General features: G+C 52.3%; 1 protein-coding gene across 7 annotated transcripts; it reads left to right on the top strand.

Moving 5' to 3' along the window:
- Positions 1-5,773: 5,773 nt before the first annotated feature.
- CD19 (CD19 molecule) lies at positions 5,774-11,602 on the top strand. Of its 7 annotated transcripts, none has more exons than XM_077907145.1 (15): positions 5,774-5,925; positions 6,162-6,416; positions 6,751-6,954; positions 7,085-7,378; positions 8,400-8,507; positions 8,749-8,797; positions 9,066-9,154; positions 9,595-9,708; positions 9,840-9,944; positions 10,033-10,101; positions 10,206-10,265; positions 10,362-10,418; positions 10,953-11,045; positions 11,147-11,248; positions 11,403-11,602. In XM_077907145.1, exons 1-14 carry the CDS (start codon positions 5,838-5,840, stop codon positions 11,236-11,238), a joined length of 1,677 nt encoding a protein of 558 aa, XP_077763271.1. In that variant the 5' UTR covers positions 5,774-5,837; the 3' UTR covers positions 11,239-11,248; positions 11,403-11,602. The 7 variants fall into 7 exon arrangements, 6 of the variants coding, with proteins under 6 accessions (XP_077763271.1, XP_077763270.1, XP_077763275.1 ...); XM_077907144.1 differs by having other exon boundaries at positions 7,064-7,378; XR_013385154.1 differs by lacking the exon at positions 11,403-11,602 and having other exon boundaries at positions 7,064-7,378; positions 10,891-11,045.
- Positions 11,603-14,775: the final 3,173 nt, after the last annotated feature.

Below are 14,775 nucleotides of genomic sequence, written 5' to 3'. Positions count from 1 at the left end.
CGTCCCCGCCCCCACCTTGATACTCAACCAGTCAGGGCTTCCTGCTAATCCCCCCCTCCCCGCCCCGCCGCCCCGCCGCCCCGCCGCCCTTTCCTGGGCCTCTCAAATCCCTCCTCTCCTCCCGGGGCCCCTGCCCTAAATCAAGGTCTCATTATCTGTGAACTTTCCAACAGGCGACCTGACATCTTCCCTTGGGCGGTGACAGGCAGCTCAAACTTAGGTCTAGGATCTTGATTCTCATTCTCCCAAGCCCGTTTCTCCCTCTTTGAAGTACATTCCAGGAGCCTGCAAGTCCTGTAAACCTCTACCTCCAAAGGACTGAATATTCCAGAAGGTGTTCCTTTTTCTTCTCCCCACTAACGCCATCTCTCTCCTAGACTTCCATAACGTCTCCTGTTTCCCTGTGTCACCTTTTGGCTCCTTTAGTTAATTCTCAAAGCGTTTAGAGTGATCTTTGCAAAAACATCATATGTCAGCTTAAAATCTTCTAGTTCAATGCACGGTCAAAGGACAGGAATAGACCTTTCACTGATGTCACGGATGGCAAATATGCGCAAGAAAAGACGTTCGCAGTCATCAGCCATTAGGGAAATGCAGATTAAAACCACAAGGAGTTATCAGTACAAACCTACCAGGATGGCTAAAATTTAAAAAAAGAGTGATAATACCAAATGCTGGTGGGTATGTGGAAAAACTGGATTTCTCTTATATTCCTGGTGGTAAATGTAAACGGTATAGCCACTCTGGAGGTGCCTGACTGATCAAGAGCATGTGACTCTTGATCTTGGGGTACCGAGTTTTAGCCCCACATTGGGTGTAGAGATTACTTAAATAAACAAGCAAACTTCTAAAAAACAGTTCCTAACAAAACTAAACATGACCTTACTTGAATACTAAACTTTTCCCCACCTCAGAAGTCACCTTCTTCATGAGGCCTTCCCTGACCATCCTGTCTCAAGGAGCTACCTGTATCACCGATCCATCATTAGATAACTTCTCACCATTTGAAATTGTTTACTGATTAACTTGCTTATTACCTGTCACTCTTTGCCCTTCCAAGTCCCCAAAACTTGAATCAAAACTCTATGAAGTGTCTTGTCTCCTGCTATTTCCCCAGCACCTAGCACAGGGCCTGATTACAAAAAAAAGGTGGGCGGGGGGTGGGGGGGGGAACACACCTGGATGGCTTAGCTGTTGAACATCTGCATTTGGCTCAGGGTGTGATCCTGGAATTCCGGGATTGAGGATCCCTGCAGGAGCCCACTTTTCCCTCTGCCTGTGTCTCTGCCTCTCTCTGTGTTTCTCATGAATAAATAAATAAATAAATAAATCTTTAAAAACAAACAACCAAAACATAGTAAATAAACATTTGGGAGGCAGCCAGGTGGCTCAGCGGTTTAGTGCTGCCTTCAGCCCAGGGTGTGATCCTAGATGCCCCGGGGATTGAGTCCCACGTCGGGCTCCCTGCATGAGGCCTGCTTCTGCCTGTGTCTCTCTGCCTCTCTCTCTCTCTGTGTCTCTCATGAATTAATAAATAAAATCTTGGGATCCCTGGGTGGCGCAGCGGTTTGGCGCCTGCCTTTGGCCCAGGGCGCGATCCTGGAGACCCGGGATCGAATCCCACGTCGGGCTCCCGGTGCATGGAGCCTGCTTCTCCCTCTGCCTGTGTCTCTGCCTCTCTCTCTCTCTCTCTCTCTCTCTCTCTCTGTGTGTGTGTGACTATCATAAATAAATAAAATTAAAAAAAAAATAAAGTGTCTTAATAAATAAAATCTTTAAAGAAAATAAAATAAACATTTGATGAATAAATAAATGAATGAAGAATGAACACTTTGCTTAGTGATCTCTCTGGCCTCTCTCTACTCTCCCCCTCCACATTGCAGCCAGCCAGTGAGAGTTTTAGAAAATGCAAATCTGGCCAGATTAGGGGTGCCAGGCTGGCTCAGCATGAGGAGCAAGTGACCCTTGATCTCCTGGTCAGGTTGTGAGTTCAAGCCTCATGTTGGATGTAGAGATTACTAAAATAAGTAAACTTAAAAAGAAATCTAGCTAGGTTAACTCCAGTTTATAAATCCCCAGCAGCTTACTGCCCATAGTGGCTGACTGCCCTAAGATTCCCTGTGTGTGAGGCAGAGTTTCTTGAAAAGGTGAAATGAAGATGATAACAGCTCCAGTCAACTATTAGGCTTGGAGTTTATCCTGAGACCCTGGGAGCCTCTGAAGGCTGTTGAGCAGGAGACACACTTGACTAATACCAAGGAAGTTCTTTCTGTGTGGAGTATAGGTAAAAGCAAAAGAGGCAGAAGACAGCCCACAACAAAAGAGGCTGTTGATGTGGTTCTGATTGGAAGGGAAGAGTCCAATAAGAGGAGGAAGTTGATCCTAGAAATATTTAGGATGAAAACTGTGCTAGCCTTGGCAACTGAGTGCATGAGAGGGAAGTGAAGAGAAAGTTTTCTTTTGCTCTTCCTAATTTCCTTCCTTTTGTGGATGTTAAAAATAAAAGGTACTCTACCAGCGAAAACTGAGTTTAGGGATCCCTGGGTGGCGCAGCGGTTTAGCGCCTGCCTTTGGCCCAGGGCGCGATCCTGGAGACCCGGGATCGAATCCCACGTCGGGCTCCCGGTGCATGGAGCCTGCTTCTCCCTCTGCCTGTGTCTCTGCCTCTCTCTCTCTCTCTCTCTCTGTGACTATCATAAATAAATAAAAATTAAAAAAAAAAAAACTGAGTTTATTTGGGAAGAGCAGAGACTTGCAACTCAGAAGAGGCAAGCACACCAAAAACCATAGGCTAGCCCAACAAACAAAGGAGAGGAATGTTATTTTAGGGAGAAGGAAAAAGAAGTCAGGAGGGGTTGTTTGGAAGAAAGTCCACTGGGGAAAAGCAGGAGTTCAGGGCGATGATAGTTTCTTATTGGCTGAGTTGTAGGGGTGGTCTATTTCTTGTAGGAGACCCAACCTACATCCATCCTTCCTTTTCCTACATCTTTTCTTGTAGGAGACCCAACCTACATCTTTCCAACCTACATCAACCCACCCAGGGCCTGTAACTGGTGACTGTTTCCCTGGAGGGCTTTTCTGTTGGGTCTGTAATTTACTGGGCTTCCTATGATTGGGGTTGGGTGGTACAGCATAAAAGCTCCCCCTCTGGCCTGGTTTCCCTTGAGGGACTCTCATGCTCTGGCGGAACAGATACTTAATTGAGCACCTACTAGATGCTGGAGAGCGAGACAGGAAAGATCCCTGTTGTGAAAGAGCAAACGTTCTGCCACAGGAAGCAAATGAGGGATGAACAAAGAAACAAGCATATTTGGGAACCAGGCAAATGCTGGGAAAGAAATAAAAGTGGGGTGTGAAATCAAAAAGTAGGTGGGAGGGGGTGTTAGGGAAGACCTCTGTGAGGAAGTAACATTTGAATGGAGGCCTGAGGGATGAAAAGGAGCCAGTGAAGCTGAGACCCTGAAGACTGAAGAGCCGAGGGTACATCCAGGAGGAAGAGCAGCAAGGAAGTGCGAAGGCTTTGTTTGGAGTGATGGCTGCCCTGAGCAGCGGAGGGTGGAGGTGGGAACTGCAGCTGGGGGAGCCTCAGGCCTTTGGAGGCCATGGCTTGGAGTGTGTATTTTAGGCAGAGAAACAGCCATTCTTGTTCTGAGCAGGGGGATGATGTGTGCTCATCAGGAAACTGCCCATGAGGCGGCTGGAAAGCTAATGAAGAGAACTGGACAGATTTTGTTGGACGGAAGGCAAACGGGGTCCTGCTACCTCATCTTCTCATTCTCCAATGCCCCACTCTCCCCCTCTGGGCCACCCCAACCCGACCAAAAGGAAGTGGGGGCCCTGACAGCTGGAGGGTCCCCTGGGGTTTGCCTGAAGCAAACAGGAAGCTGCAGCCCAGCAAGCCCCGGTCCTGGGAACCAGCAACTGAGAGAGCAGATCTCCTGGGTGCCTGGCCCCTTTCCGAGTGACTGCAGAGTGAAAGAAGTGCAGAGAGAGCCAGAGGAGGAGGGAGACGAAGAGACAGACGTTGGCGGGGGTGGGGGTGGGGGGGTGGGGTGGCAGAGCACAGATTTCAGAGTTGGGACCCTGGAGTTCTAGTGCACCACTAGCTCTTTTTTTTTTTTTAAGATTTTATTTAGTTATGAGAGACACAGAGAGGCAGAGGCACAGGCAGAGAGAGAGGCAGGCTCCCTGTGGGGAGCCTGATACAGGACTTGATCCCCAGATCCGGAATCACCTTGAGTCAAGGCAGACGCTCAGCGCTCAACTGCTCAGCCACCCAGGCGTCACTATACCACCAGTTCTCGTGTGATCTCAGGCAACACTTTGCCCTTTGGGGGCCTCAATTTCCCCATTTCTAAGTGGGTTCCTTCCATCACCAAAGCAGGGGCTTCTTGGGGGAAGAAGTGGGAGACTAAGGGGCATTTGTCACCAGGCATGTCTTGGGTTTGCTGTGCAGAAGCTCCAGGGGCAGCCTGGCTTGTGCTCTTGGCCATTGACTGATGCTGTCTCTCAGTAACTGAGGGCCTACTATGTACTGGGCCCTGGGGACAAATGCCATAGGTACACCACCCTGTTTAATGTCCACAAACAAGGGACGCCTGGGTGGCTCAGTGGTTGAGCGCCTGCCTTTGGTTCAGGGTGTGATCCTGGAGTCCTGGGGTTGAGTCCCATATCGGGCTCCTTGCATGGAGCCTGCTTCTTCCTCTGCCTCTCTGTCTGTGTTTCTCATGGATAATTAAGTAAAATCTTTTTAAAAACTGTTCACAAACAAGATTTTAAAAAAAATATTTTAGTTATTTATTCTTGAGAGACACAGACATAGGCAGAGGGAGAAGCAGGCTCCTCAAGGGGAGCCTGATGCGGAACTCGATCCTGGGACCCCAGGATCCTGGATCCTGCCTTGGGCTGAAGGCAGACTGAGCTCAACCACTGAGCCACCCAGTGCCCCCCAAATGAGATTTTGCTAGCGCTATTATTATCCCCAGTTTACAGAGAAAGAAACCAGAGCTTAGAGAGATGAAGAAACTTAGCCAAGTGGTAGGCACAGAGTATTCTTTTTTTTTTTTTTTTTTTAAGATTTTATTTATTTATTCATGAGAGACACAGAGAAAGAGGCAGAGACATAGTCAGAGGGAAAAGCAGGCTCCATGTGGGGAGCCCAACGTGGGACTCGACCCTGGGTCTCCAGGATCACACTCTGGGCCGAAGGTAGTGCTAAACCACCGAGCCACCCGGGCTGCCCAGGCACAGAGCATTCAGTCAAGTCTTCCAGATCTCAAAGGATGTGTGACAGGCTGGTTTTACCGAGTGGGAAGGAGGCCCAAGAAATGCCAGTCGAAAAAATGAATGGGGTATATGTGTGTGTGTGAAGAGAAATGGGTTTAAAGCCTGGGGTTAAAGAAGGGAAGGGGAGGAGAGAGCCCCCAAAAGTGGAGCCACTCAATTCAACAAATATTTATTGGGCCCCCTGCTATGCCCCAAGCACCGTCCCAGAGCACCGAGCATACAGTGTTGAACAAGACCAAGGCTCTGCCTCAAGGGGCTTACATTCTAGTGGGAGGAACAGAAAGTGAACAAGTAGACACACAAACAAGATCATTTCACACGGTGGTTAAGTATCGGGATGAAAATAAAAGCGTGGCAGGGAGAAGACAAGTTTTGTGGGTCTAGAGGGGTGCATGGAGAAGGGGACTGGAGGTGTGACCACCCCTTCCTCCCTGGGGGACTGCCCGCTCGCCCGCCCCCACAGACGCTCATGGTTCAGTGCCCCCCAGGCCCCCGCCTGCCCCAGCATCCCCTGCGCGGCCAAGCTGGGTGCCCCGGGGAGTCTGGCCGCCATGCCACCTCCTCTCCTCCTCTTCTTCCTCCTCTTCCTTACACCCGAGGGAGTCAGGCCCCAGGAAACACTGCAGGTGGAGGCTAAAGGTATGTCCAAAGGGTACAGATGGAAAGAGTTGGGGGTGGAAACTTGGCTTCCGCTGGGTGCCCTCGGCCAAGGAACCCACCCTCTCTGGGCCTTCATTTTGTTATTTGCAAAATTCAGGGAGGAGTTGGGACTCTGAGAGCTCACACACTCCCAGCTGGTGGGGGGTGCTGGGTAATAATCCAGTGTGAGGAATGAAGGGGGCGAAGGGTTCCTCTCCCTCTTTCTTTCTCCTCAGAGGGAGGCAAAGCTGAGCTGCCATGCCTCAAAGTTCCCTCAGATGGTCCCCTTGAGCAGCAGGCCTGGTTTCAGGGGGCTCAGTCAGAGCTGGGCCTCTGGTCACAAGGCCTGGGCGTCCGGAAGGGGTCTCTGGGCATCCAGCTGTTCGTCTTCAACGTCTCTGACCAGATGGGGGGCTTCTACTTGTGCCAGCCGGGGCCCCCTTCCGAGCAGGCCTGGCAGTCCGGCTGGACAGTCAGCGTGGAAGGCAGTGGTGAGGTCTGGGCTGGGGCAGGGAGGGGCGGACGAGAAGAGGGAGGCCCAGCTCGGATGGAGGCCTTCAGCAGCTAAAACAGATTTGGGAGGAGGGGCTGGAGGGGCTGAGGATCGAGCATGCCTGCCGCTGGTTCCAGGTGGCTCCTCAAAACTCCTGTGGCTTTGTGACTTCAACACTGAGCTGTTCCATCTTTCACTCTCTCCTCTCTCTGAGTTGTCGTTCTTATCTCTCTCTCTGGGTCTTTGTCTCCATCTGTCTTTGGTTTTCTGGGTCTCTGTATCTCTCTGCCTTTCCTGGATGTGTCTGTATCTGGTTCTGGGTCTCTTCCCAGGGGAGCTCTTCCGGTGGAATGCTTCAGCCCTAAATGACTCAGGCTGTGGCCTGGGGAACCGACCCTCAGAGGGCCCCAAGCCCTCTTCTCGTTACCCCACAAGCTCCCAGCTGTACGTGTGGGAAAAAGACCACCCTGAGATCTGGGAGACAGACCCTGAATGTGCCCTGCCCCGGGGCACTCTGAACCAGAGCCTCAACCAAGGTAAGGTGCTGCGGAGATGCCGGGAAGGGAGGGTTTCAGGGATGAGGGGATGGTGATTGGGAATTGGAGGGTTTGCAGGGAGGAGACCCCAAGGATTACATTTTCCTAGCCTTGGCTCTCCCTGCCCCAGACCTCATCGTGGCCCCTGGCTCCACATTCTGGCTGCCCTGTGAGGTGCCCCCTGCCTTCGTGGCCAGAGGCCCCATCTCCTGGACCCACGTGCGCCCCAAGAAGCATAACATCTCCTTGCTGAGCTTAGACCTGAGGGAGGATGCCCCAGGCAGAGAGATGTGGGTCCTGGGCACCCTCAGCGGAGGGGCTGTTCTGTTGCTGCCTCAGGCCACAGTTCGAGATGCTGGTACCTATCGTTGTTACCATGGCAACAGGACCGTCGAGATGCAGCTGAAGGTCATTGCCCAGTCAGGTAGAGCTTCTCCCAATGGTGGGGCATCTGTGTGGGGCTCCTGGGAAGAACTGGGAGCCAGTCAACCTTGGCGCCCCTACCTGGGAGCTAGTACCAGACTCATCCCAAACCCCAGCTTCTATCCTGACCACTGACGCTACCTCTGTCCTCCCTTGTTTCCAAATCACTACTTTTCTGGGTCTCCTATCACTGGTTACTTCTTCCCAACTGCTTTGGTAGGGTCTTCCTTCTCCTCCTCCCCCCTCACTGTTGGACCTCTGAGGCCTCATCCTGTTCCATCAGTGCTCTCTCATTCTTGTTTACACACTCTTCCTGTTTGACCTCCTTTACTCCCATGACTCCTTAGGCCTCCACGCCTTAGTGACTTGATTCCAGGCTCCATACACCTCACCCCCAGCCATTTCCTGTCATTTGATGCCCCTGAAGGTTCAAAATATACAAAGTCATACTCAATATCTTCCCCAAGTCTTGTGGGTGTCTGTGTGTCAGTGAAGGACACTACCACCTGCCCATGGGCCAAAGCCAGGAACCTGGGTATCCTTCCTTTTCCTCACCCACCCATCAAACTGGTCACAGTGCTCTGACCCTTCTTACTCCCTTGATATAATCCTCCCATGCTAACCGTAACCACAGTTCTCAAACTCAACCTCAACTTTCACTCTACACTTCACCCCAGTACATTGCTGCTTCCTACCTCTAACTTTGTGAATGTGACTCTGTCCTTCACTTTGAACATGACTGTCCTTAACTGCAGCAGGAAGCTGATCTTCATGCTCTCCTGAATCCCAACATAGTCTAACTATAGTAATGTTTTTTTCTGTAGATACTGCCCTAGGCCTCAGGTCAGGCTCTGGGGCATGGTCCCGGACCTCAGAGGGAGGGAGGCGAGCCCCCCTGGTAGCTTGTAATTTGGGGGTTGTGTCTTGTCCATGTCCCCAGACTTATGCCCCTTTGAGGTCTTGAGGCTGGGGAGCAGCATGCCAGCCTGGGGTCCCTTCTCATAGCTGCTTCTCCCTCACAGTAAGGTACTGGCTGCTGGAGACTGGTGGCTGGAAAGTCCCTGCTGTGCCATTACTTTATCTGATCTTCTGCCTGGGTTCCCTGGTGAGCTTTCTTCATCTTCGAAGAGGTGAGTCATGTCCTCCAGCCTGTCTGCCCAACATACCCCATCTTCCCCAGGACCGCCCAGGACAGCTCACACCAGCCAGTCCGATAGCCACCTTTTCTCTTCCCATACCTCCCCCACAGATCTCCAGTCCTGCTTCCCACTCCTCTAACCGCCCTCCAACTTACTTTGAAGTCCCCTCCCCTCCATTGACCCAAGTGACCTCCCCCTGCCTCTTCTGATCACGCCCCCTCACTCTCACCAGCCCTGATCCTCAGGAGGAAAAGAAAGCGAATGACCGATCCCACCAGACGGTAATGACACGAGCGCCCCTGCAGTCTTTCATCCCTGCACTTTGGCTCAATGCTTTGCACTTACTGTGTCCTCCGCTCATCGTGTTATTCCCCACCTCTACCCCTGAAATACTGCCCAAGTTCCAAAGCTACCTCCTCTGTGAAGACCTCCTTGAAGTCATCCCAGACCCCTCTGTAAGCCGCGGCAGAACAGAGGAGCAAATACACGTGACTACATCTTAGGCGCTGAGGGCCAGACCTCACAGTGCAACTCCCGGTCCTCCTCCAGGTTCTTCAAAGTGACGCCTCCCCCGGGAAGCGGGGCCCAGAATCAGTACGGCAACGTGCTCTCCCTTCCCACGCCCACCTCTGGCACGGGTAGGAGGCACCGCCAGGTCACTGACTCCGAGCTGAACCCCACCCCTTTTCCGTCACTCCAATCCCGGGGCGCCCAGCCTCCCCGAGCTCAGAGCTCCGCCTTCAGAAAAAAAGAGCGCACCCCGGGGCGCGGAGTCCCGCCCAGACTCGAGCCCCGCCCCCAACGCCAGGGCCCGCCCCCAAAGCCCGTGGCCCCGCCCCCGGCGCTGGCCCCGCCCCCAGGTCGCGGGACCTGCAGTCTAGTTCCGAGAGCCACACCTCCTGAGGCTGAGGCCACGCCCTCGGCTGTGGGTCCCGCCCCTCGGCTCCGGCCCGGGAGGCGCACCCGGCCGCCCCGCCCCCGCCGCCCCGGGACCTTCCCGTCCCCTGCACAGCCTCGCAGACCCTTAGCCTCGACCCGCGGCATCCCTTCTCCCTCGCTACCACGCTCCTTCCTCCAGGACGCGCCCTGAGGTGGGCTGCAGGCTTCGGGGCCGCCGTCCAGTCTTACGGAAGCCCGCGCAGCGACGTCCCGGAGGCTGGAGCCGCGGGGTCTCGGAGCCCGCCGCCGGCAGGTGCTTGGGGGGCGGGGGGGCGGGGGGGTCCTCCCCTGAGGCTCTGTGGCAGGAATGCTGGACTGGCGGCGCCTGGAGGCGGGGGGTGGGGGGGCTGTGACTCAGTTCCTATTCGCGTCCCTAAACCCCAGGCCCAGAAGAAGAGGAAGGGGAGGCCTATGAAGAGCCAGACAGTGAGGAGGGCTCCGAGTTTTACGAGAATGACTCCAACCGTGGGCAAGACCAACTCTCCCAGGGTAAGACCGCGCCCCCCCCACGGCTCCCCCACCTTCTCAGCCATGGACTGTGAGCCCACGCTGGACCCCCCTCCTTCTCCACTACCAGATGGCAGCGGCTATGAGAATCCTGAGGATGAGGCCTTGGGTCCTGAGGATGAAGACTCCTTCTCCAGCGGTAATTTGGGGTCCTTGTGGGGCCTCAGAGGCTTGGGAGGACCCAGTTGGCTGTGGAGCCCCTACAGGGCAGGAGTGATCTCTGGAGTTCTCTTCTTTCTGCAGCTGCTGAGTCTTACGAGAATGAGGATGAAGAGCTGGCCCAGCCAGTCACCAGGACAGTAGGTGTGTGTGAGGAGTGTCACATTAATGTGGGGTGTGTAGGGGAGTATATGTGTGACCTGGAGACCAGGAGGAATAACTTCCATCTCCCTTCTCTAGACTTTCTGAGCCCCCGTGGGTCAGTCTGGGACCCCAGCAAGGAGGCAACCTCTCTTGGTGAGAAATGCTAGGAACCGTCCCTGCCTTGCACAGATTGGGTTGACCTGGCCTCAGCTCTGACTCCAGGCTCAGCCTCAACCTTGACCTTGACTCTAACCCCAGGTGTAATTCTGGCTTTGGATGGACTCTAACACTAACCTCAACCCTAATCCTGATCCCAGTATTTACCCCAACCCTAACTTATGAACATCTACTCAGATCCTAGTGGGATTCCCGCCTGGATTTTGACTTGCCCATCACCCCGGCCCCCATGCAAACCACAGCTTTGACTCTAGCTGTCTCTACAACCTCTTCATGGCTCTGACTTTGACTTGTGCCAGTTCTGTTCTTGACAATGATCATAATCCAACCCACATCTGACCAAACTGTTAACAAGGGCCCCGAATGTGATGCTGACCCTAACCACCCCTTCCTAGTACGGCCAGGCCTTCCGCCTCCCTCTGCTCCTTAGATTCCCTCTGTATCTTAGGCTGCACTTCCCTTCTCCAAGCCCAGCGTGGCTCTAGGCCTTCACCTCTCCTGCCCAAGCAGGCTCCCAGTCCTACGAGGATATGAGAGGGATCCTGTATGCAGCCCCCCAGCTCCGCTCTGTTCGGGCGCAGCCTGGTCCCAGTCACGAGGAAGGTGGGTGCCTCTGCTGCTGTCCCCTGTTGTCCTCTGAGGCTCACCCCCTCCCAGCCTACTTCTGGCTCTAGATGCATCTTATCTTTCCTGGTCCTAACCAGATGCAGACTCCTATGAGAACATGGATAATCCCAATGGGCCAGAACCAGCGTGGGGAGGAGGGGGTCGCATGAGCACCTGGAGCACGAGATGATTCCCTTCAGGTGAGCTGGGAACAGTCCTCTAAGGAAGGGGGAGAAAGAGGAAGATGGTAGGAGTGGAAGTGGTTTTCAGGGAGGGAAGGGGGAAGGGGTTCCCAAGCCTGGTGTTCAGGGGGCGGGCTTCTGGAACCTCCCCATCACCATGTCTTCTACCTAGCCTGGGCCTCCTTAAGCTCCTCCTGAGATCTGTACCTGATCCTGAAATCTGGGACCTAAGCAGACAGCGTCAACATCTGGAGCAGCATTGCCTTGGATATGTGTATCTGTGTGTGTGTATGTGTGTGCGCGAATATGTGTAAACCAATGAATCTTGGGCTCCCCTTGCACTCCTCCAATAAACTCAATGACTTTTTCCAATCCTATGACATAAATGCTGTGTATGGGAGGGGAAGGGAAGGTGAGTACTCCCATCCCCCACTCGAATCCAGCAGAGGAGGAAGAGCTGCATCCTGGGTACAGAGGGGCCTTTTTCCTCCTGTGGCTTGGCCTGCTCCCATCTCCCTCATTTGCCTGCCATTGCCACCATCCAGTTGTTGGGTGATTGCTTATCCAGTGGTGGTGGGTGCCCAAGGAAGAGGAAGCTGTCCAGGAAGGGTGGTCATCACTGGCATTTACTGAACATCTCATATATTCTAACATCAATCAGCTCATTTGATCTTTACAATAAGCGGGATGCCTGGGTGGCTCAGCAGTTTGGTGCCTGCCTTTGGCCCAGGGTGTGATCCTGGAGTCCCAGGATTGAGTCCCTCATCGGGCTCCCTGCATGGAGCCTGCTTCTCCCTCTGCCTGTGTCTCTGCCTCTCTCTCTCTCTCTCTCTCTGTCTCTCATAAATTAAAAAAAAATCTTTGCAATAACCTCCCAAGGTCATTGAGAACTTAGGTATTAATCCACTTAAGTGCGTTGAGCACTTTTTTCTTTTTTTTTTCTTAAAGATTTTATTTATTTATTCATGAGAGACCCACAAAGAGAGAGAGGTGGAGACACAGGCAGAGGGAGAAGCAGGCCCCATGCAGGGAGCCCGATGTGGGACCCAATCCAGGGTTTCCAAGATCATGCCTTGGGCCAAAGGCAGAGCTAAACCACCGAGCCACCTGGACTGCCCTACCAGTAGCATTTCATTTTATCTCTGGAGCAATCCTATGAGGGACAGATACCTAAAATTATTCTCATTTTACAGCTGAGAGAAGACAATGTCACAGAGAACTTAAATACTTTGATTGCTAATTGACTGTTGGTAACTTGCTTAAGCTCAATGACCCTCGGTTTTCCCAATTAAAGAAGAGCACTAGGGAGGGGGCATGGCATGGTTACTGTTATCTGCATAGTGGATTGAATTTTCCCATGGTGGTGTCACCAGGGGAGGTTTCTTTGACCTCTTCATGTTTTTCCTACCTGCCGGAGTCCCCTGAGTCCCCTGGCCCCCTGCCCATTCCTAGGGGCCAGCTTGCTTTGGCTTCTACCCCAGTCTTACAGGCAACACAGATTTCTGACCATTTGTGAGTTTCTCAGAGTGTTTCTCAGGTGTTTGTTACCGGAAGTTTAGTCAAAATGCAAGCCCATACTTTGGTGAGCCTTGGGGTTCTGATTTCTCATGGTGACTTTCCCAACCGCTACCTGTTGGATGGCTTGCTTGCTGCAACCCAGGGACTGTGGATGGATTTTTTGTTTTTGTCTGTCTTCTGTGCACAGAAGAAACAGCCTCTTCTCAGCTCTTAGCTTTGTACAGGGCACTCAGTTTCACTTCTCTGCTGCTCCTGGGGCCTCAGCGTAACCTCTGTCCCCATGTTGGTATTAAAACCCTAATCCTCAGGATCCCAGCATCCCTGTGGACTGCTTAACTTCAACACTATTGCCGTTGTGGCTTTAATTTCCTTCTTTATTTCTGGCACTAGGAAGATTCGGTCTTGCTTTTGAGCTCAGATATCTATTTTAAAAAGAGGAAAAAGAAGGGGTGTCTGACTGGCTCAGTTGGTCCAGCATGTGACTCTTAATCTCGGGGTAGTAAGTTCGAGCCCCATATTGGGTGTACAGATTACTTAAAAATGAACTCCTGGGTGGTTCAGTTGGTTAAGGGTCTGCCTTTGGCTCAGGTCACGATCTCAGAGTTCTGGGATCAAGCCCCACATTGTGCTCCCTGCTCAGTGGGGAGTCTGCTTCTCCCTCTCCCTCTGCCTCACTTGTGTGCACTCTCTCTCTTTTTCAAATAAATACATAAAATCTTTAAAAAATAAAATCTTGATGTGCCTCAATGGCTGAGTCGGTTAAGCATCTTCTTTTGGCTCAGGTCATGATCCCACGGTCCTGGGATTGAGCCCTGCATCGGGCTCCCTGCTCAGCAGAGAGCCTGCTTCTCCCTCTTCCTCTGCTGCTACCCATGCTTGTGCACATTCTCTCTCTCTGTTTCAAGTCAATAAATTAAATAAATAAATAAATAAAATATTTTAAAAAAGAAGAAAGAAATACTGTATCTTGGATAGTGTATGTTTGGAGTTTGGGAGGTGGGATATGAACTTCTAGAATTACCTTGGGCTTCCATTTTGGACACAGTCCCTGTGGCAAAGAAAGATTAATAAGAAATCCAGATCTAGCTCAGCATTCAAAACCCTACTTTATCCTTCAGCCAAAATAAGCTATTTTGCCATAATCCCTGCCATTCCCTATTACTTTCATCCACCTGCTTTATTCCATTTCACTTTCCTGCCTGTGCCTGAAGCATCTGAGCACGTGACTCTGGGTGAAAGCTTCCTGCTTTCTTGGGGGTGAATCTATGTCAGAGTCTTTTCTATGCCCCTGGTGCCCAGCCAGGTGGTGGCAAAGATCAGGAGCTCCAGAAATGAGTGGGGAAGGAGGAGGGAAGGAATGACTCGGAAAAGCCCTGAGAGGTGAACTGCAGAGGATGGAGCCCTCCTGGGCCACACCACCCAGAGAAGTCTCGGGGGAAGTTGAGAAACAGAGGTGTGCCAGCTCCAGCCCACTGCTCTAGAATCAGCCTATCTGGGTTTGAATCCCAGTTCACCCCCTCTCTAGCTGTGTGACTCATGCTCTGTGTGCTGCAGACAAACATCTGTAAAATAGGGTAATAATTATACCTACCTTAATGAGTCTTAGATGTAAAGCTCCTGACACTGCCATAGTAAGCACTCAAAACAGTAGCCATTATTTTGATTTGGCATTTATTGGGGGGCCTCTGTGTGCCAGGAACCAGAGGGCACCAAGATCATTTGGATTGGGGCTCCTTCCAGTGCAGACTTCCCCAGGAGGAAGTCACACTCCAAAGCTTCTCCTCATCCACATGACCTGATTTTTTTGGCAGGGACTGGACCACTCACAGCTCTTGAGCATGGTTTGAGAAGAAAGAGGCTTGAGGGAAGTTCCAGGTCCTCAGGACTACCCCCTGCCTCCATAGTTTGCAGTAGCCTCTGGGTGGGGCCCACGGCTGGCAGAAGGGTTTTTGGTGCAATCCCTAGGGTCAACCTAATTACAAAGAGTGGCTGAAGGGGGGCACCTGGATGGCTCAGCTGATTAGGTA

The sequence above is a fragment of the Canis aureus genome, chromosome 8, assembly GCF_053574225.1.
Source record: "Canis aureus isolate CA01 chromosome 8, VMU_Caureus_v.1.0, whole genome shotgun sequence".
Classification (NCBI taxonomy): domain Eukaryota; kingdom Metazoa; phylum Chordata; class Mammalia; order Carnivora; family Canidae; genus Canis; species Canis aureus.
The sequence above is the reverse complement of the archived record's forward strand: the minus strand, read 5'-3'. Positions and strand labels throughout refer to the sequence as shown.

Excerpts from the sequence above, each read along its gene's own strand:
- CD19 (XM_077907144.1), top strand. The coding sequence starts at position 5,838 with ATGCCACCTCCTCTCCTCCTCTTCTTCCTCCTCTTCCTTACACCCGAG. Across the intron at positions 5,926-6,161 it reads ACTGCAGGTGGAGGCTAAAG|AGGGAGGCAAAGCTGAGCTG; the intron begins GTATGTCCAAAG and ends CTTTCTCCTCAG. Across the intron at positions 11,046-11,146 it reads TGGTCCCAGTCACGAGGAAG|ATGCAGACTCCTATGAGAAC; the intron begins GTGGGTGCCTCT and ends GGTCCTAACCAG.